The sequence below is a fragment of the Venustampulla echinocandica genome (genome assembly GCF_003357145.1).
Source record: "Venustampulla echinocandica strain BP 5553 chromosome Unknown scaffold_6, whole genome shotgun sequence".
In the NCBI taxonomy this organism is placed as follows: domain Eukaryota; kingdom Fungi; phylum Ascomycota; class Leotiomycetes; order Helotiales; family Pleuroascaceae; genus Venustampulla; species Venustampulla echinocandica.
Window position 1 is genome coordinate 1372347 of NW_022474211.1, and position 21943 is coordinate 1394289.

A 21943-nucleotide genomic window follows, 5' to 3' on the forward strand; every position below is an offset into this window, starting at 1 on the left:
TCCATCTCTCCAACAAACTTTCCCCATCTCTCCAACATCCTCTCCATCTCTCCATCTCTCCAACAAACTTTCCCCATCTCTCAAACATTCTCTCTCCATCTCTCCAACAACCTATCTCCAACAACCCATCTCTAACAACCTATCTCCAACAACCTATCTCCAACAACCGCTCCTCAACAAACTCTCTTCAATCTTGTTCTTCTTCAACAACCTTTCGTCCTCAATAGCTACTCTTCCAAAGAATCTCAACCCCTGTTTAAGAAACAGTGTGCTGAGACAGAGCCTGACTACTAGGAACTAGCTCTGCACTTCAAATGGTACTTGTATCCCTATTTCCCTAGTTGTTAGCAGATTCACTTCCTTTATCGCGTCCCCTCCTCCGCGGACTCCAACTGTCATTATTCCCACTTTCCCAACCACCCGCAACCCCCATCAATCACTACGTCTTTAGAGGTCAATGAGATGCTTTCTCAAAAAATCCCGTCAAAGACCACCTTTCTACACAAGCCCCTGAATCCTCTCTCCCCCTGAATCCTCTTTCCCCCTGAATCCTCTTTTCCCCTGAATCCTCTTTTCCCCTGAATCCTCTTTTCCCCTGAATCCTCTTTTCTGCCATTGTGCGACTTGCATTTTCAGTACCCCTACCACTGTACCTTCTATCTTCTGAATATTCACTTCGGACATTTTCTAAGTTGGCCACAAGGCAAAGACATTTACTCCACCCTACTTGCAAAGTAAACCCAATCTCATGTCTGCGGCACTACCACTCTAAAGATTCTAGATGTTTTTCGCTCCTTGTGTCATATATCTAACGTCTCTACTACAGAAATCTTATCAATATCATTATTACCCCTATTCGCAGGGCGTTTGAGAAAGCAAGCAAGCTAATCAACTACGACAGCGGCACAAGTGGTGATTCTATAGCATACCTTTGACAGGTCGCACAAACTTGCTACATGCAAACAACGTATCATTAACCAATATTAGCACTATTGATATTATAATCGCAAGTGGCTTCCTTATTCCCCCATTTCGCATGAAATTCTGCATCGCACTTGAGAGGTTCAAGAATAGCCAAGACTTCATGTACGGCCACCTCCATTGCCAAAGGCACTTATATCGCAACTAAAGACAATATTGGACATTTGGCTTAACATCTGGGATACAGCCCGGAAATTGACGGCTTGATAAGTTATCCAGATTTAACAAGGCTAAAGCTTCTAGTACAACCAATAGGCAAAGAATTTGGTCAATCTGGAACCAAGACGACAGCAAGACCTAGTTGCGAAATAGTCTTAAAGGTAGAGTCTACTCTCGCTTCAGTACATTCACAGTGGTGGTGGTTCGTCCCTTTGCTTGAGGACATTCTCTGATTCACACTCCTGCTCAAGGACATTCTCTGATTCACTCTGAGTCTCCTGCTCAAGAACATTCTCTGATTCATTCTCCTGCTCAAGGGCATTCACTGATTCACACAATCACTGCACTATAAAAGCAGAGCTCTCCCTCCACCAACCTTTAACAAAAACAACGTCAGTGACAGGTAGGAAGAAACAACCTATAGCAATACAGCTTGAGTTGTTTCTTGCACTATTATTAAGAGCATCGTCACTAACATCTTATATCAATACGTAGGTTTTGCGCGTGTATCCGGCGAGTCGCCGCCTCACTTTCCAAACATCTTATCACTTATTCAAGGTATACGTAGGCATCCGTCGAGCCGCCGCTTCACTTTCCAAACCCCTTTACGCCTTAACCACAAAGATGTGCGTTAAAGAATTCTTCGGCTATGAGTGCGGCCACTGTTCTATTCCATATCTCCGAAAATGCCCACTTTCGGCCTCCGACCCGTCCTTTCCAATTTGCAACTATCCCGCTGAGCGACCGGTCTTTACCGACGGATACTGCCACGCATGCTTTCGAATTGTATGGAACGCACGGGTCTTGGAAGAGGAGAAACAGCACAAACAATGGCATCTTAGTGGGGAGGAGTGCGATTGTGGCACAATTTTCGAGGGAGAGGATGTGGAGAAGAGAATAGGATTGATGGCTAGGAAGGGAAAGGGGAAGCAGGTGGTCGGAGGTGCTTATGCTGGCCAGGCAATGGAGAGCGGTAATAGCTACGCGGGCAACGGAGCGGGAGAAGAAGGCGGGCATGGAAGCCAGCTTTATGGAGGTAAACACAAATTCGCCGATGAGGGAAGATTTGATGCAACTGCGGAGACAGAAAACAAAGCCTGGTCGGGCACTAACCCGCGAGACGAACGAGACCTGGCAGCCAGGAGGGCCGCCTACAAATATGTTGGATACGGTATCGAAACCCAGCCAACATATGGATATGACCAGACTCGATGGTTTGCCGGCCATCCAGAGCAAGGATACAGGGGCCCATTCCCTCCAGCAGCTATGGAAGGATCTATTCAGCACCACTCGGTGGACATGGGACAACTGAGTATGCATCCGAACGGGGGAGGTATGAAATGGTTCAAGGAGAACATCCCGCCAGTCCTTCCAAGCGATACACCAGGACCGAACTATCAGCCAGGGCAAAGCTATCAGCCTGGTGCAGGTATGAAATGGCACACAGAGAACACTTTACCAGTCCTCTCAAGCGATCCACGAGGAGCGAGCCATCAGCCAGGACCGAACTATCAGCCAGGGCCGAACTATCAGCCAGGACCGAGCCATCAGCCAAGACCAAGCCACGTATCCAATGGTAGGAGTCTCAGAACGCGCCCATTCAGGACCCAGTCCGAATCAGACGGTGAACATCGTTATAAGGACCTTTTTCCTGAGTTTGAAGAACCCGACATTCCGAGCCAGCCTATCGTTGTCAGCAGCGACATGTTCAAACACGGCTCCGAATAAACGCATTTCCGTAAGTTGCAAACATCCCTTCTGAGTTTTTAAGGCTGTGTGCTGGCATGCTAACTCAGCTGAGAAACTAGACTGTACAATCAAGGGAATATGCGCCCATCTCTGCCACCAATGTACAACATCAAAATCAACCCCTCTATCTGGCTTTTCGCATTTTTTTCTTTATCGATCTACTTCACCAAAAACTGCATTGCATTGCATTAGCGTTTGACTTTAAATTAGATGAGAAACACTTACCCAAATCCATCGTACCGATGATGGCAACCGCATCCGCCAATAAATGGCCTCTGGAAATCTGATCGAACCCTGACAGATGTGCAAATCCCGGTGCTCGGATTTTGCATCTGTATGGTCTTTCGCTTCCGTCGCTCACCAGGTACACACCCATCTCTCCCTTTGGTGCCTCAATAGCTGAGTATGTCTCTCCAGGGGGAACAGTATAGCCCTTCGTGAACAGCAAGAAATGATGGATCAATGCCTCCATATTCTCCTTCATCGCTGCTCGAGGGGGTGGGGAAATCTTATAGTCCTCAACCCGGACCGGTCCACGAGGCATCTTGTTCAGGCATTGATGGATGATACGAAGCGATTGCCTGAATTCTTCCATCCGGCATAGGTACCTGTCATAGCAGTCGCCATTAACACCAACCGGAACGTCAAATTCAACCTGATCATAAGCATCATAAGGCTGGCTCTTGCGAATATCCCACGGTACACCCGATCCTCGAAGCATAACACCAGTGAATGAGTAGTTCAAAGCTTCAGCGGCAGAAACAACTCCAATCCCCTTCGTTCGTCCGATCCAGATACGGTTATCCGTCAAAAGTTCTTCGGTCTCGTCGATACGATCTCCAAATTGGGTAGCCCATTGATAGATATCATCCAGAAGGCCAACAGGGAGGTCTTGGGATACACCACCGGGACGTACATAGGCTGCGTGGAGCCGGGCACCTGAAACGCGTTCATAGAATTCCTGCGATGGTCTTAGCTGCATAGTTCAATTCAAATATAGACATAGACTTCTTTACCATAAGCTTTTCACGCTCCTCAAATCCCCACAAGAAAGGTGTAAGTGCCCCAACATCCATTGCATGGGACAGGACAGACATCAAATGGTTCAATATTCTGGTAATCTCTCCAAATAGTGTCCTGATCCACTTAGCCCTCTCCGGAATCTCAACGTTCAGTAGCTTTTCCACGGCCAATGAGTAGCATTGCTCATTGGTCATCATAGAGACATAATCTAATCGATCAAAATACGGCAGCGCCTGGAGGTATGTCTTATATTCGATCAATTTCTCCGTACCACGATGCAATAACCCGACGTGGGGATCCGATCGCACAATCTCCTCTCCATTGAGCTCCAGAATCAAGCGCAACACACCGTGGGCAGCAGGATGCTGAGGCCCAAAGTTGACGGTGTAATGTCTGATCTTCCTGTGCTCCATACCCTCACCCCCACGCGTAGTATTGCTGGCATCATGGGTATCCGCTTGCGAAAACGTCTCGTCAGTGGGAACTAGCCTCGTGCCTTCGTATGGCTCGGCATATTTTCGAGAGGGGACAGAAGAGAATGCCCGTGAAGCTCGCGGTAGTGGAAGGGCGGGTCGCAGACAGAGGCGTTTGGCGCTGTGGCCGGCCAGCCGGGCGAGGGATGGTGCCATTGTGATCAGCGACCCAGAAGAGCTGATTCTTATCAACCAGATTCAAGCTTCTTCAATTGAGCTGCGTCGAGGCAGGCATATAGCGTCCTGGTTGATTCCGAGGGGTTAACGTTGGCTTCGTCGTCTCTTTACGAATTGATCAGTTCACCATACCAAGGGCTAAGTCACGGGATACGCTAGTACGGAGCTTACGATCAAGCTTATCTGGATGCTGATTGGCTAGAGCTGCGTCCGCCAAAGCGACAGGGATACTCATATCAAAAATTATTTTGCGATGCGAAAAGAGACCCCGCCATCCATCATCCTGATAAACATGAGAAGAAATGGCGCCTCACCAACCCTCTCAAGAGTATCTTGACAGCCGGAGGGTAAGCCGCTCTCTCCAAAAGACTGTCCTGTTAGATTGGCTAATGTGGGAATACTAGATTATCGGCATCAATACAGAAACCGTCACAGATATATCATCGATCGACTACCCAGGCCACTGGACCGGCGAAGACCATTCCTGGGACATCAGCAAGTTCCGCGACAATTTCCAAGTCAAATTCCACTATAATAACCTAAACGATGCCTCCTTCTCTCTGATTGGGATAGACGCTTCGATTGCCAACGCATTCCGTCGCATTCTCATCGCAGAGATACCCTCGCTCGCTATCGAGAATGTCTTCGTATACAACAACACCTCCGTCATCCAAGACGAAGTCCTTGCACAGCGACTAGGCCTGGTTCCTTTCAAAGGTGGCAAAAGTGGCCTACTCGATTTTTTGAAATGGCGGCAAGCCCCGGACCCAGAGAAGGGCGAAGAAGCGGGCAGCACGAATTTCGATTATAATACTGTCGTGCTCTCTCTCCAAATCGAATGTACGAGGAAGGAAGGTGTCTCGAGGAGCGAAACGGACCCATTCAAGGCATACAATCACGCTCACGTCTACGCGAAGGATATTGTATTCAAGCCCTTTGGCAGGCAGGGGGAGCATTTCAGTGGGAAGGACGCCATCGTAACTACGAATCCTGATATCCTTATTGCGAAATTACGGCATGGCCAATGTATTGATGTTGAGATGCATGCTATTAAAGGGATTGGTTCGGACCATGCGAAGTTCTCGCCAGTCGCCCCAGCCAGTTACAGGCTGTTGCCAACGATTACGATCTTGAAGCCAATAATTGGAAAGGACGCGGAGAAATTCCAGAAGTGTTTCCCCGAGGGTGTTATTGGCCTAGAGGCGGTCACAAAGAAGGAGGCGTCACAGGAGGGGAGTGGTTATGAAGGCCATGACGGTGAGATGAAGGCTGTTGTGGTTGATCCTATGAAAGATACTGTCAGTAGGGAGTGTTTACGGCATGAGGAATTCAAGGACAAGGTCAAGCTAGGAAGAGTACGGGATCACTTCATATTCGGCATCGAGAGTGTGGGACAGTGGGATAGTGATGAGTTGTTCTTGGAGTCGGTCAAGGTTTTGCGGACGAAGTGTGAGGCGCTTAAGAAGAGTTTGACGTCTATGCCGAATAATTAGAGAGGGCTGGTATGTGTTATGATCATTGCAGGCGTCCTGGATATAGGCGTTGGATGGCTTTACAGCGGCTCTGCAGCTAGCTAGATAGCTCACGCTTCTCATGAAAATTAAAGGCGACTTTGTCGTGATTTGTACCCTCATACGTTTAGTGCAGGAATTCCGGCTTATATCAAATCTTTCCAGGTGTCTATTGTGTGAGATAATTTACCTAAGGGCCGTTTAAGCTTTCCTAATCTATATTCTCCTTCACAACTGCACCCCTAAACTCCCTCGAGAACTTGACCTTATATTTAAAGTTCACTGCCCCCAACGAAGGATCCGTAACTCCAATTTCATCGCCATTGCCAACCAATTCCCCCATCTTCTTCACCAAATTTGGCCTGGTCTGCTCCTCCAAACTAGGGGGACTTTGCATATACAAAGTTCGATCAGCCCGGATCGAAGGCTTCTTTAACTGTGCCTCTGCTCTTTCGGCCAACGAGTCGATGAATTCTTGAAGTGTAAAATTAGGGTCGACTTCGATATCGCGAGCAAGATTTCCACAAACGGGACAGTCATCTTTTTTCAGGTGCTCGAAGGTATAGCTGTAGATGCCATCGTTGCCGGTGTAGTACATGTAATTTTCTGCCATTCCAAGAGACGGGTTGGTTTGCGTTGCAATTTTGAAAGCTTCGTTGCAGCAGCTGGCAGCTATGATGGCGTTTGTAGATGCAATTGCAGGGATGATATTCTTTACCACGCCTTGGGTGAGGGAGTAGGTAACACCCTGGATGTTGAATTCTTGTGCTCGGGCAAGAGCCTTTTTGTATAGCCATGTAATATGTTCGGGGTCATCGTTGTCGAGTGTTGGAAATGGATTCTCTTGCTCCCATGCGATAATATGAGCCCACTCTACACAGTGTTCAGGCTGACGGGGAATTGTTGCCAAGGTGCATAACGGAACAGCCGCCCTGGGGGCGTGCATATCTAGTTGGCACTCGATACAGGATGTTATCGTTGGGAACACAACTCTGGATTGGCCTTTGAACCCTATTTCCCGGTTAAATACATATGCTTTGGAGCTGCACACCAAGAACTGCTTACCTTCTGTTCCTCCATCAATCAGGGGCTTGAGACTGTCCTCATTCTCATCGTCGACTAAATTTACCAACGTAGAATTGATCCACCTCCTAGCCTCAACACTATCCAATCCACAAACAATAATGTTGAATTGCATATAGAAGTCATCGTCCTTGTCTTGAATTTTGCAGTTGTGCGGTGTAATCGAAACACCTCGGACCCTTTTTTCCACAAATCTCGCTGCTACTTCTGCTTTCGAGCTCCCAACATCGCTGGCTCGGAAGAGAAACTGCCTGTTGAGGTTCGAGACGTCGATAGTGTCTGGATGCTGTTAGAAGACTGCACAGCTTTATATGCGGATATCACCCACCCATATCGATCACATGTATTTGTTTGAATCCCGACAGAGCTAAGTTCTTTAATATTTCGCACCCAAGTCCTCCTGCGCCGCTGTTCGTGCGTCAGCATCTTGTACTGTTGGACATTGATCTAGGCTACCAACATGACTCTGAGCAGTTATTAGCAGAGGCGGCCGAAGATAGCTTCATATAAACTCACAGGACTTTTAAATTGTCCATCAAGCTGACCGCCTCTTCGCTCGAATTGAAGGTCTCCCCCGTGAATGGTCCTGGGTGCCTGCGGACATTGTCGAGGTAGGTCCTAGTAGAACAACGAGAGTAAGCCTGACGCCTGGTCCTGATATTTCTGCGTAGCGCAGGGATATGTATACCATCTTGAATTCTTCGATTTGGGAGGTGATATGGGTCCAGAAACCATGACTGGTTGCGACATTTTGAGTATTCTCTCTGTTCTGGTTGTTGCTGGAGGTTGACGAGGCGGTGGTGTTTACGACAGGCACAAGTACAGCCTTATCGTTATCGCCTTGCATATTGTATTTTGTCCAGTGGCCCGTGCCCTTGAAACTCGCCTTTCCGTCGCTCTACGGAGTACTTCCTAGAAACCTAAGTCTTGCGGTCTTACCGATCTACATTTGCACTCGACCTCAAGCCGGATGTAGCTATGGAAGGCCTGCTCACTCCTGTGAGTACCATCTACAAGTCTCAAGACCAAGGAAAGGATCTCCAAGAGGAGGATGCTCTCGTCGAAGTGCGCAAGTCACCTGAGCCTACCGAAAAGCCGTCATTCCAAGCCAACACCCCAGCAGAGGCGTTGGAGGTGTTGAAAAATGAGCCAGATTATGACGCTCTGATATTAACGTTAAAATATCTCGTGCAACCCGACGTAGATTTTGACATTACATCTCCAAGCCCCCTTGCTTCACAGCTTGTCAACGCCCTTGTTTCAGGCATTTTACCAAATTACTGGAGCGTTCTCTACGTACCAGAGGGCAAGGGCTCAAAGACGGGCAAGAAGAAAAAGTTAAATCGTTCACCTCATCTCGAGCTATTCCTTCGATGTCTTCGAAGCGTCACGGGATTGAATGCGCTTTTGCTTGCTCTAAAGCGATATATCCAGCTTGGAAAGGCAAGTAAGCAGGAAATAGGTGGTTCGAATATCCAAAGTACTTTGACTATTATTCTCCAGGCTTTGGAATCTGTACTTGAAGGAGACGAGACTGTTAGGAAAATATGGGTTATTATTTGGAACTCCAATTCGTCGAGCCAAAAGAAAGTTGTTTGGAATGATTTTCTTAGCCTAGTGGGAAGCGGGAAGATCTTAGGTATTGCCGCTGAGGCTGAAGATGTGGTCAATGATCTAAACAAGAGCGTTGGCGGGATGTCCTGGATAGCAGACGGCGCCTTATTTTCCGCCTGGTTGACTAGCAATATCCGATGCTGGATAGAAGATCTGCCCCTGGATTCTGAGAATGGATGGAAATGCTGTAGTGAGCTGCTCAACAAATCTTTCCGACTGGGAAATATAGGCAAGTTATTTCCTGCCTTATCACCCCCAAACTGTGCTCTAATACACCTTTAGGAACCATCGTTCACGAACTTCTAAATTCTCTGGTTTTAGATAGTGAGGACGAGGGCGGTCGATTTACAAGGCTCTTAAACAACCTATCTATTTTTGAGCAACGAAATGTACTCTACGCTGCCCTTCAAGATATATCAAAGCATCATCTATCATCCCCTATCACAACGGAAGATGATACGTCTTGGTGGAACCCAGACTCCAAAATCGTCTCTGGCGCGTCAGGCCTTGTTAAACTACTAGTCACTGGCGATGAATCGAGGAGAAACCAGCTGATAGCTTGGTTGACGAACTCCTCGGGGGCGGGTATGGGGGAAGGAGTTGCAATTCGACGTGCAGTGATAGCATGTATTGCAGAAGACAAATCAGATATTGAGGCAGTATTGGACAAAAGTATTCAGCAATTTGGGGATCAACTGTATATTAGACACACTTCCTCAATGCAGCAAGACGGTACGACCACAGAATTCCTACCAACTCCAATCGTTTGCTAATTTTGGGCCAGTCCACGCCCAAGTGTTGTTACTCGCTGCAGGATATGTCCACCGAAAAGCCCCAGTCCGTCTTGCCATGATGATGAAATCTGGAGCACATCTTAATGCTGTCTCGAATAGACTGGCTGCGTCATCACCTCGTGCTCGTTTCCTTGGAATGGCAGTTGGGGAAGCATTATCTAATCTGGTAGATAAGGGGGAGAGTAAAATGGATTTCAAGGTGGACGAAATGAGCACCTCCGAAGCTAACTGGTATAAAAGTTTGGTTAATGTGGCTGATACTGTTGGGTCTCTTGACTCTCTAAGGTCGGGAGAAATATCTCATCGGCCAAAGAAAGAATCTGCTCGAGCGTCTAAAGCAAAGAAGAAACCCGAGCCACCAGCCGATTACTCGAAGATAATATCTATAGAAGAGATTACAGATGATGAAGAAGAAGAAGAAGCTTCTGATGATGACGACTTAGTGCCATATTCCAAGCCGGAGTCTGATCCAGATGATTCAGATGAGGATCCTACGAACATTACCCGCGATAAGCCTACCGCTCCTGTCTATATACGGGATCTGATCACATATCTGAGGGATATCGATAACTACGACCGCCAAAAGCTTGCTCTGTCCACAGCCGCGCCACTCATTCGGAGGAAAGCGAATTTCGGAACAGAAGTCAGCTCACATGCTGAAGAGCTAGCTACACTGCTTGTAGGCCTGCAAGATAAGTACGATATAGAGGATTTCCAAGAAATGCGACTACAGGGCATGATTGCAGTCCTCATCGCCCTTCCGTTGAAAATGGGTCAATGGTACTCGAAGACATTCTTCGACGGCGACTACTCGATATCCCAACGATCGTCCGTCCTCACCACCCTAGGCCTCGGAGCCCGCGAACTGGCTGGCTTTGGAAAAGAAGACGCTGCCCTAACAGCCAGCAAGTCCCTCCCCGCTGCCACCCAGCCATCCTTCCCATCGAAAACCCTCGACTCAAAAATGCACGCAATATACTCCTCCTCAAAACACAAGGCTATCAACCGGTCGGCAGTTAACAGCCTGTCGGCCCAACTTACAAACACGATGATCACACCACTCGCCGCCTCCCTAGCAGATAAAGCCACAGGCCCCCAAATCCTCAAAACCCGCACTTTCTCCTCCCGCATGGCTGTTGAAACCGCCCGCAAGAAACCCATAACAAATTCGCTAGCGAAAGTCGTCGCCGACGGATTCTTCTTCCCGCTGACCGGCCGATTCTTTGTTCACTTAAAAGCCTACGGCTCCTCTTCTCATAAAAACATAACTTTTGATCCTTTCCTACTTGCCCTGTTCCTCAAAACTTTGGCATTGTTGATGCATGCTAGTGGACCAAATACTCTCAGTTTGACACAGATGACGTCTGAGTTCTGGGATTTACTATTGAGTTTGAGGGCCCAGACCACTGGGGAAGTGGGCGTTTTGGAAGCGGTGCTCTTTGCGATGTTGACGCTGCTGGAGGTTAACGAAGATAAAAGGGGGCTAGTTGAGGCACATGGACGGCAGTTACTTGAGACACAGGAGTGGGTCGAAGGTGTCTTTGGGAGAGTTAGCGGGGGTGGTGGTGCGGAAGAGGAAAATAAAGTGAGGGTTCTAGCAGCTGGGGTGTTGGTTAGGATTAGGGAATGTGTTGAGAAGTACCAGGCCTTGCTCTCAGGAGATTTGGCGAGCTTTTAGGCTGAGCATGCGATATCAAAGCATAGAGCTACATGACCAATTTGAAAGATTACAAACATAATTGGAGATGTCGGGGAATCGATGGTTTCTCGAGAATGACCTACGACCTAATATCATATTCTTAATAAAATATTCGAGCATCAACGAGTAAAATAAACTAATGAGCGGCGTTTGTACTTCCCCAAGGATATACTATTGTAGCATAGCCAAATGAGAATATTAGATATGAATTTCAGGAGTGGTGGAAAAGAGAATAATCATAAGAGGAGAATGTAATGCAATTATCGATGTTAAAGGCTAGGACACTGAAGTCTACAAGAAGTACAATCTCAGAGGCAACTCTGGAAACATTTGTCAAGCCCCCAAGACTTGCAAGAATTGCTACTCCTTAGCAAGCCCCCCCTTAATTATTGATAAGAATAGTTATAGGTCGATCGTACACAATTAGATAGATTGACGGCACCATAGGGACCACCTGAAATTGTTCTGGCTCAGGGGAGGGTATCTGGCCACTATACACGAGGAGGCCTTGCTACTCTACAAAAGCATTAGGCTCGGCCAGGCCGCGTTCAAGCTGCAGAAACGTTTAATTAAAAGAGTGTATGATGTGTGGCAAAGTCTGCTGTTACTTGAGATCGACAGCACAAAGAAAAATGACAATCTAGTTTTAATTAACAATGGCTTTTGTATTCATAGGTGCTAAGAAGCTAGTGAGAATATAGCCCTAGGTATACTTAATCCAACCTAATTTTTACTGAACACCTCCCGAGCCAAACTAGTAAGATATTGTCGTGTAGCTCTGCCGAAGAGGTCGTGGCAAGATTATGGTCGATAGTGGCGGCGTCTCCGCCCACATGCCCACACCCTCCGTGGGAGAGTTACCGAGCCGGTGCGAGTGTCTCGACTCGCACGAATAGGAGCAGCAAGGAAAGGGGTTGTACCTAGGTTACTAGGGTTGGGGGTAAAAATGATGATAGTACGAAAGTCTAGGTGGACGTCAACAAGCTACAAATGGGATACTGTAATAAGGGGGAGAATACTTTAATTACCCTTTATATTCTAGAGACCTCAAAACAGGTCACCTTAGACCTTGTTATAATGTCCAGTTACAGCACAATGTCAATGAAATATTAGGAGGTTGTTATTAGTAAATTGGTGCAATTTCATTCCTCATTTATCATCACCCTACCCCTTACCAAAACGCCTCGCTCTCGTCCACCTTTTTGGTAGGCAAAATAATCTAACATAAAAATACAATTAAACACTCACAAAAGGGCACGCCACCTATCACTTTCTGCGGGATCCTCGCTTTTGGACCACCGCGCGGGAGTCATATACAACCCTGAAAGCTTCCAACTGTGCCGTCATACTGCCCAGGGCTCTTGATACCTCATTGATCATCTCCTCGCGCGATGCTGTGCCAGCTAGGGCTGCTGCAGATGGAGGATTGGGTAGTTGAGGGAAGTGCGCCATGGTATATGCCTGATCGTTCTGGCCGCCAGGCATAGCAGCATCTGGATCAAAGGGATGGGTTAAACGAGGCATCGAGATATATTCAGGATCGGAGAAGCCAGTTGCCTCATATCTTGAAGCATCATTGGGACCCATGAGGCGGTCCGGGCCTTCTGCATCGGAGGCTGAGAAGTCAGACATCTCTGTGATGTCTCGAGGGGGTGTTTGTGCAGCGGCTTCTGCTGGTAGCGCGCCTTCGTCGCTAAGGTAGTGGGATGACTCTTGGGCGTCAACGGGTGCTTGGAATGAGACACGGCCTTCGAATTCAAATGGGTTGACAGAGGTCATCTGCTCGCTGGTTGCGGATCCAGCATCTGAATTGGCTGTGGAGGGGCGAACCTCCGGATATGCCTCCGGCATGCTCATATCTAGATCGATCAAAGATTCCGCCATTGACACGCGGTTTGGCGCCGCCTGTGCAGATCCTAGAAGCCCACCAAACTGGGCACCCATGGGTTCTGTGGGGTGATGTACAAGAGCTGGCCGACCATTAGAACCCGGGGTAACTGCTGGACGAGGAAGATCGTAGGTCGAGGGAAATCGTGATACCTCAGGATCTGCTGAGGCTGGGGGGGCCATGGATGGGAATTTCCAATCTTGAGTGCGACGATTAGGGTTAATATCGGCAGGATCGCTCAGTGCTGGCCGGCTGAAATCGTGCCCTGTGGAGGATTCATCATCATCGTTAACAGGACGCCCACCTGCCCTAATTGTGTCCATATCGGGGAAGCTAGAAAGACCGGTCTCTGGATCATGGCCACCAAGGTCAATCATTGTATCTCTGATAGATATCTTCGCGGAATCATCTCGAAGAGGAAGGTCGGAAGTTGGGGGTGGTGTAGGCCGGCCATAATGGTTTCGGCTATTGTCTTCGTAAGTTGATAATGTGTTGGGATCAAACACCTTTACAAGTGGTGGCGGAAGACGTGATAGTGCCTCTGGTGGAGGACGCCTTCGCGAGGCCTTGGGCCGAGCAGTCTCCTCGTTAAACCCAACCACCCCAGTCCCGTAGACATCATAGACATCCTGGGCACTCGACAGCTGTGATACCTCTTGGTCAAACACCGCTGTGGTGCTGAAATTCCACTCGTCGCCGTAAACACCCCCGGTGGACTCGGAGGGACCCTGGGCCCCACCCGCCATAAACAGCGATCTTCTGCTGCCGCCGTGGTCTTCCCACATCTTGAAGGCTCTCACTAGGTAGGAGAGGCCAGAAGTCGGATATCTCCCACCGGTATTGACAACATAAGGGTGCCGCTGGACCTGTTCAATCGCGGGCCGAGCACTTGGCGTCTCCTCGAGACAATAGGCCACAATGTCTCGAAGTCCGTCTGAATATTTCCCCCCCTCCAGCCGCGGAACATTATTCTTGAGATGCTCCCCTAGTTCGGGGTAGCTTATGATGCCATTGGCCACATTAGGTGGCAGGCCAGTGGCCATCTCAAAGACCATGCAGCCAAATGCCCAAATATCGACTTCTTTGCCATAGCTTGGCGCTGCTGTAAATAATTCGGGTGCCATCCAATGTGGCGTGCCGATAATAGTAGATCGTTTGTCTGACGCGCCTTCAATAACACCAGCAACTCCGAAATCACAGAGCTGTACGCCACCTTCCTCGGTGATTAATATGTTCGCACCTAATGGCCGTTAGGATAGGCAAGGCGCGCATCTCTAGGTCGAAAACTTACACTTAATATCTCTGTGTATAATATCTGCTTGGTGGACCCATTTGAGGCCTTCAGCGACTTCTCTGGCGATCGGTATGATCCATTTCTCTTGCAGCCCTCCAGGAGCCGTGGGTTTCATCTGTCATCGAGTCAGCGTTTGGTCACGACACGAGTGCGGGTGACAAATCGTTCAGAATGGCTTACCAAAGTTGCAATACTTCCACCGCCACAATGCTCAGTAATCATCCACATGGCCTGTCCTACAGGTAAAGCTTCAATGACATGGTTAATGTTGCGAGCCTTGCTCTCGCTCAGGATCTTCAACGCGTTAACCTCTTTAAGGAACTCGCTGTAGGTATTTGCTAGTCGCGGATTAAGGGTATCACTTTCATCAATATCAATGATCTTGACAGCTACGATAGCAGCGGATGTCATGTCTTTCCTGCTCAAAATCAGCATCAAGGTCAAGGAGCGAGCATGTTACTTCTATGTGAGGATGAACAAGCCACTTACCCTTTGTAAACTCTTCCAAATGTGCCCTTGCCAATAAGCTCTATGAGAGCATATTTCGGGGGATCTTTCCCTGCCTTGGTGCAGGTGTCAATGACCTGCGCTTGCATTTGCCTGGCATCTTCGGTCGCTTTTGCCCTGATCGAGCCAATCTCAATTGGTCGAACTTGGAGGTTATCCATGGTGCCCAGATGGAATTGGACGGCGTCCTTGGGACGGCGGCCTGGTGATTCTAAAACAGGAAAAGGATGCGGAGGACTGGGTTCGTGGGCGGAAGAGTACTCCTTACTGGTCTTTACCGGACGGAAGGGAAAAGAGATATCAGTATTAGCCTCGTGACCAGCGGTCGTCTCAGGCTGATGAGGAGGAGAACCTCGCGAGATCGGGTTAGGGCTCACAGGCGCGACATCCGGATCAAGAGCTGGAGCAGGTTGAGGATCTCGAGGCGGATTGAACGATAGATCTGGAAGTGTTGGCCAGAGGGTACCGTTGTATTCTTCAAGAGGGATAGGGCTGACAGGAACCCTGGGTGTGGCGGCGGTTGAGGCTGTAACTTGGACGGGGACTGAGACTGGGACTGAGACTGAGACTCCGGCTCTGGCTGCGATGCTGGACAAAGGATCGACTAACAAGTGCCGATTGAAGAATCGAAAAGCGGATGGCACGTGAGCAGGTCGTTGAAGAGAAACAGGATCAGGAACAAGACCATCAATGGGACTTAAAGACTCATTTGTACTGGCTGGTTCCTGCAGGTTCGCGTTGCTGTTGGATGCAGGGACAAGTACTTGCGGTTCAAGTTGGCCGTGAGACGTGAGGTCCTGTGTTGCCACCTTTGGTTAGCACCGTTCTGCAGCACCCTTGCACGTTCAACGACACCTCGGTCTCCGCTTCATCAGGTTCAACACCATCAACACCATCTATTCAGACACAGTGGATTTTGTGCAATTTCTGGATACAATAATAACAATACATTGCCGGGCGCTCGCATTCACATTCACAGTCTCGCACATTCAGAATTTATAACTTACATCTGACACACCGTCGTCTGCCTGTTCTTCGTCAACACCAACCATCCGCTCAATTCTATCCCCAGATCCGTCGCCTCGTCGACTATCTCCTCGCGCACTTCTGCCTTGCTGCCCTGTTTGCCCTTCGCCTTGGCCGAGCTCGACCACTGGCCTGGAAGCAGATCTTGCTGGGATTGGAGGCGGCGGACCATAGCCCCGATTCGTATCATGGAGAGAGGGCGTGCTACTCAGCTGGCTAGTTGACCCGCCCTGTGAATCAGACACCCGTTGCTCGTTCAACAAGCCGCCGACATCAAACCCTTCGTTCCGAACAGAGGCGATATGCACAGGTGATGGATGTTCGATTGGAGAAAAGCTCGGGGTCGCTACAGTATTCGGTGACGCCCCAAGAGACGACTCCCTCTGGGGCCGGACTGGATATCTGCCTCTCCCACTTGACACACGTCGCGACCGGCGGAGAGCACAACCCCCATTGTATTCCTCACTTGATCCAGTTGGGGGACTAGGTCTTACAGGAAATCGTGGACAATTAAGCCCTTCACTTGATCCCCTTGGAAGACTGGGTCTCACAGGAAACCGTGGACTATGAGACTCCTTGCTTGATCCAGTCGGAGGACTGGGTTTTACAGGAAACCGTGGACTATTAGACTCCTCACTTGATCCAACCGGAGGGCTGGGCTTCACAGGAAATCGTAGCCCCCGGGGGACTGATAATCGGCGTTCTGCCTGTAGAAGTCCAAAGTCGGAGGAAGGGTGAACCCGCAGTACTGGGCGCGGGCCGGCAACAGCTGCACCAGAATATTCTCTTGCCCCATCACTCACACCTATGGAACTACTCATCTGCTCAATAGCTCCTTGCGGCGATCCACGAAGAATGCTGTTTCGGCCGCCCATTAATCTCTCGCTTTGTCCAATCGACACCTGTGATGAGTTATAGATCACAGGAAACCTCATACGGCTATGCGATCGCCCTGATGCCACACCGCTAGATACAGGGCGTGGATCTTGCTGGTCATTTCGCACGGTTGGTGCCAAATCGTCAGCCGAATATAGATCCTCTACGTCGTGTGACGGCGGCTCTGGATCATTTTGCATAGTTGGCAAATCGTCAGCTGGATATAGATCCTCTACGTCGTGTGGCTCCTGCTGGTCATTTCGCACAGATGGCGACCAATCGTCACCTGAATATAGTTCCGCTACGTCGTATGGCAGCGGCTCTGAATCAGTTGTTTTGGGAGTTGACAAGCGCTGCTCAATGATTGCCTGGCGTGCGCTCAGCAACCCAGTGAGTTTAAATGGGAGTATGAGGCCAGCCTCTTGACTTGGCCCTGATAATCTCCCAGGTCCTCCTGGTGACGGCGTTTCCATATTGATCGACTCATTGAATCCCGAGTTATTTGCAGGTTTGCCCGGAGTAGTGCTCAGCTGTTGGCTATCTTTTACCGAGTCTGCAGCTTCTGATTCATTTTGCTTGCCTTCTGTCGCTGAGTCTTCAGCTTTTGATTCATTTTGCTCGCCTTCTGTCGCTGAGTCTGTAGCTGCTGATTCATTTTGCTTGCCATCTATGACTGAGTCTGCAGCTCTTGATTCATTTTGCTCGCCCGCTGTTACTGAGTCCGCGGCGCTTAATTCGTTTCGCTCGCATTCTGTCGCTAGGTCTGCATTTTTTGATTCATTTTGCTTTCCAGAATCGTTGAGATTCCCCATCAACTCACTATGTCCCTTGGCCATAATCGGCTCATCCACTAAGGCCCCTGCAGGCTGAACCATCCCCCCCTGGCTGCAGAAACTATCAAACGGTCGCGACTCTGGCCCCGGAAAATTTGCGGGGATTTTTAGTTTGAGTGCTGGGCGGAGTTCGTTCAGCTCTATTTCCTCCCACTGCTCCGTACCAGGCGTATTTCTTGGGGAGGGCCTGGGCTTGGTAAACATCTTAATACCCAATACGTGTGGCGAACCATTCCTGCAACGCACAACTGCTTTCGTATCGGCACTAGTTGTCTTTGGTAAAGGGTTGACGTTGGTGTCGTCCTTCTCATTATGTCTCCGGCCTCCCTGTTCCGCATTATGCTTGCCCCCTCCCGGCCCTCCAACTTTAGGTGTTTTGCGAAATAGCTCTGGGGTCTTTTTGAGTTGTATTTCAGTGAGTGTTTGCTTTGATAGCGGTGGCGCTCTGCCGACCGATGGATCATTTATCTGCTGTCGGCCTCGCTCCTTGAGAACATCATCGCTCATTTTTCGCCATTTCTTCTCCAACTCATGAGTTTTAAGCCGGGCCTCTCGCTCTTCTGGCGCTTCAAAGAACATGTCGAATTCTCTTCCTGCTGGATTGTCGAAAGCGTCGAACATTGGACCTGCGATTCCTGGCTTGTGAGGTTTGAGGTGTTGACAATGCCGTGGCGGAACGGATGCCGCACCCTCAACAGAACGCAGCATAGGTGTGGGAACATCTGCTGGTCTTTTGTACGGCTTTGCGCGATATTTCTTTGAAATCTTTTGAGGCAGCTTAACGGCTCTCCGAAATTTGTCGAGAATTGGGTCTCTATTTCTAATACGGTTGCTGAGACCTCTAGGAAGGTGTGCAAACCGTGGGTCCTTTGTCGGATGCCCAACTCTCATCCATCCTAACAGGATCCTCTTCTTGATTTTAGTTCCCCGAGTCAACTGCTCTCGTATCGGGACTGGCTGTGAGAGGAAGTCCTCGAGAAGAATAGGACACTCTGTGATGGTACCATTCTCGATCTCGAGAACCTTTGTGACACCAAAGGTCAGCTCTGATTTGGGAATGACCTCCACTGGTGGCGGGGGTAAGCGCGCTCCTGGCTCTGGCTCGAACAAGACCATCAACCCATTTGCGGAGACTGGATACGGCGTGTCGCCGTCGCTGTCGCCTAGGACCGTTGTATCGTAATGTGCAAGGGTTGTTTCGGAAGGAGCAAGAAGGGGTGGAGGCGTTGGCGAAGCTATCCTAGGATAATGGAAAGATGTGCCGTGTCGGATTGTCCTCCTGGACGAGCGCGACCGCGACAGCGACTTGCTACCGCTGCGAGCCATAGTGCTAGCTATGAGGAGCTTGAATTGACTGATTTAGAGATAGCTAACCATAATACGCGTCGCTCTGTTGCGCGTTAGGAGGGAAGCAATGAGTTGTGCAATTGCAAGTGACAGTTCGGACAAAGGTGTAGAGTTGAAGGAGTGCGAAGGATCGTGGTTTGGAATTCAAAATCACTCTGTGTGGGGTTGTCTGGTTCTCCATCGTTGTTGTGTCTTGCACTTCTGATATCTCTAAATGCTGTTCAAGCTCAGTTCATTGTCACTGTTTAGAATTTCTACACTACAACATAACCACATAATCAATCCTTTTCATAGTTGGAGCATTAGAAACCTGTCGTCTTCCTCTTCCTTTCTTGCTATTGTATATTTATTAACTACGTTGTTAGATAAAACAAATAACCTTCATCTTTTAACTCGTCAATGTCGGCAAGCCTCCTTTGATATCAGGGGGCCAGAGAGCTTCGACAGGCACCATCAATTAAGCGAATTCGCTTCGGTACAACGCTAACTCAATTAGGAACCGGAAATATCCCATGGGATGAAATGAAGGCCGAACATGGCCTAGTCTCTCTGCGCAGCCAAGGTCGCATTCACCTTCACTGTATAATTAAGTATTAGTAGAGGCTAGACAAGTCTCACAACTAAAGCATGTAGCTGTCCATTCACATCATTGCCAGGCAAATAAGCCATATCTGCTGTACCCACTGCTAAATTTCGCCTTTAAGCTCTTGTCGGGGGGGGGGGGGATTTATAATATGTTATGCTACAGTAGAAACAAAGCCAGGAGATTCGTGGAGGTGCGCGGGTGCAGTACTTCACGACATGACACGTGGAGCCCCTCGAGAGTGGTGAACCCCGCCACCAGAGTTGGTGTGCAGGTGCGCTGTTTTGCCTGACAATCGAGCAAATTCAATACTTCATCACTAATATACCACGGCGGCCTTCAAACTCACAGCATTCTGGAACATTGTACTCTTTGGAACCACCTGTTGATCCTTAGGTATGAAATAAGCATGCGTTAGGATTCTATCACGAGAATATGGACACACCTTGGCCCCGAACATGGCCCCGAACGTGGCCAGAGAAGGCGGAGCTACACATTTTTGACCCAGAGGGCGACGTGCTTTTGATACTCGAACGTTATCGTAAGGAAGATGAGGTGGTAGGTGAGGGAAAGAGTGAAAGTGTCCCAGAAGGTGGCTTCGTGTCAGAGAAACGGGGCCATTGGGTGGGAGATGAGGCACCTCCACCACAAGAAGATGTCCCAGGTTGGTCTATGCCTGAGCCAGAGCCTATGCCTGAACCAGAGCCTATACTTGAGCCAGAGCCTATGCCATGCGAGCCTCAAGCAGAGAGCCCCGGAACTAAAGTGGATGGTATGAGGGAGCCCGAAAGTTTCGCATCTGCTTTCTTAGCCAGTCCGGAAACGAAACCGGGGATTGAAAAGGTTCAAATGCGAGTCTCATCAAAGCACCTCATCCTCGCATCGCCGACCTTTCGAATTAGTCTAGGCTCGGGTATGTTCTCTGAAGGTCGAGAACTTCAAACTGAAGGCAACCTTATTGTCCCGCTACCTGATGAAGACCCAGATGTAATGATCATTCTCTTGAACATTATTCATGGACTGTCAAAGAAAGTCCCTCGTTCGGTCGGCTTGAATATGTTATCCAAGCTTGCTGTTGCGGTCAATCACCGGCAAATGCACGAAGCTGTCGAACTTTGGTCGGATACGTGGATAGAAAACTTAAAGAGAGACGAGGGGTTACCACGCAGCTATACGCCAGAGACGCTACTCCCATGGCTCTTCATTTTTTGGGTGTTTCGGAAAGATGAGGACTTCGGAAATATGTCTAAGATATTAGAACGAGAAAGTGATGATAATCTAGAGGATGAGGTAAAAAACGTTGATGTTGGTCCTCACATCCCAGCTTCCATTATACGTGAGTTTGCATTGTAGACGCCATACCAACGGAATTTACTAACTACGTGCCAGGATCTATACAACAGAATCGTATAGATGTTATTGAGAGCATGATAGCAATCATACATGACCTCATCACTAAATATTCCGGGCCTAGTATTCTTTGCAACCAAAGCAATGGCTTCTTTTGTGACGCGAATTTGGTCGGCGCAATTTTGAAGGATTCGGCGGTTATTGGAATCTGGCCGTGGCCGGAGAAGCCTTACCCAGGGAGAACTTTAAAGTCGCTAGGAGACCAGATTCGAGGAATGCGGGTCTCAGATGACTGCCAAATACCTGACCGCGGATATTACAGTTCTAGCGATAGCCACGGAATCAAAACCTTGATTGAGGCATCAATGGAATCTTTAGGAGATCGCATAGTAGGACTTCACCTACCGTCTTACTTACCTGAAACGGGTAAAGGAAAGAAAAAGACTAAAAAGGAGAAAAGGAAAGAAGGAAGAAAGCTCGCGCGGTCCAAAATTCCTAATTTTGAATTTTAATTTGCACGTAGCTAGGTAGCCATTTACAGTCCCACTTAGTAGCCTAATTAATACCATTTCCAACTAAACATTCTACCCGTAGCAACTCTAGTAGGTTAATTAGCACTACAAATTTTTAATAAAGCGAATATTGTATCGTAAGTTTATTAAATTATAATATCGTTCGTCAAGCATTCTCCTACGTGATCTTACCTACGCGATCACATTCAACCTAACATTATACATACCGAGCATATTCTAGTTAGAATATTTGGTACGGTCTTGTAAGCTGGCTGGAAGTGGCTCGCTACATGTACTTAGCACTGCCAAAACGAGTAATGCAAATTCAAATTTTAGGACTTTTGGATGTAAGGTAGGCGACGAAGGGAAAAGGGGGGGCTGTCACATGACCTGAAATTTATGGTCTGTTCTTACCTTCGTAGAGGGCATTACTTCATAAGGGTGTGGCACCGAAAGAGTTGAGA

General features: G+C 48.6%; 7 protein-coding genes across 7 annotated transcripts; 4 read left to right on the top strand and 3 right to left on the bottom strand.

Annotated features, from left to right (window-relative positions):
• Positions 1–1764: 1764 nt before the first annotated feature.
• Positions 1765–2868, top strand: BP5553_07860 (uncharacterized protein; the record flags this gene model as incomplete). The annotated part of the gene is made up of 1 exon (XM_032016483.1): positions 1765–2868. The coding sequence occupies one exon, from the start codon at positions 1765–1767 to the stop codon at positions 2866–2868; it is 1104 nt and encodes a 367-aa protein (XP_031867714.1).
• A 171-nt stretch (positions 2869–3039) lies between these two features.
• BP5553_07861 (HydB protein) lies at positions 3040–4541 on the bottom strand (the record flags this gene model as incomplete). The annotated part of the gene is made up of 3 exons (XM_032016484.1): positions 3040–3062; positions 3115–3850; positions 3906–4541. The coding sequence occupies 3 exons, from the start codon at positions 4539–4541 to the stop codon at positions 3040–3042; spliced, it is 1395 nt and encodes a 464-aa protein (XP_031867715.1).
• A 323-nt stretch (positions 4542–4864) lies between these two features.
• Positions 4865–6055, top strand: BP5553_07862 (putative DNA-directed RNA polymerase; the record flags this gene model as incomplete). The annotated part of the gene is made up of 2 exons (XM_032016485.1): positions 4865–4909; positions 4967–6055. 2 exons carry the CDS (start codon positions 4865–4867, stop codon positions 6053–6055), a joined length of 1134 nt encoding a protein of 377 aa, XP_031867716.1.
• A 229-nt stretch (positions 6056–6284) lies between these two features.
• BP5553_07863 (Activating enzyme of the ubiquitin-like protein) lies at positions 6285–7906 on the bottom strand (the record flags this gene model as incomplete). Its single annotated transcript, XM_032016486.1, has 6 exons — positions 6285–7084; positions 7139–7435; positions 7485–7564; positions 7617–7622; positions 7673–7774; positions 7845–7906. 6 exons carry the CDS (start codon positions 7904–7906, stop codon positions 6285–6287), a joined length of 1347 nt encoding a protein of 448 aa, XP_031867717.1.
• Positions 7907–8134: 228 nt separating this feature from the next.
• On the top strand, positions 8135–11242 carry BP5553_07864 (Telomere length regulation protein; the record flags this gene model as incomplete). Its single annotated transcript, XM_032016487.1, has 3 exons — positions 8135–8960; positions 9053–9502; positions 9555–11242. 3 exons carry the CDS (start codon positions 8135–8137, stop codon positions 11240–11242), a joined length of 2964 nt encoding a protein of 987 aa, XP_031867718.1.
• A 1287-nt stretch (positions 11243–12529) lies between these two features.
• On the bottom strand, positions 12530–19013 carry BP5553_07865 (uncharacterized protein; the record flags this gene model as incomplete). The annotated part of the gene is made up of 5 exons (XM_032016488.1): positions 12530–14391; positions 14443–14560; positions 14626–14863; positions 14935–15749; positions 15960–19013. 5 exons carry the CDS (start codon positions 19011–19013, stop codon positions 12530–12532), a joined length of 6087 nt encoding a protein of 2028 aa, XP_031867719.1.
• A 1039-nt stretch (positions 19014–20052) lies between these two features.
• Positions 20053–21479, top strand: BP5553_07866 (Uncharacterized protein; the record flags this gene model as incomplete). Its single annotated transcript, XM_032016489.1, has 2 exons — positions 20053–20953; positions 21007–21479. The coding sequence occupies 2 exons, from the start codon at positions 20053–20055 to the stop codon at positions 21477–21479; spliced, it is 1374 nt and encodes a 457-aa protein (XP_031867720.1).
• Positions 21480–21943: the final 464 nt, after the last annotated feature.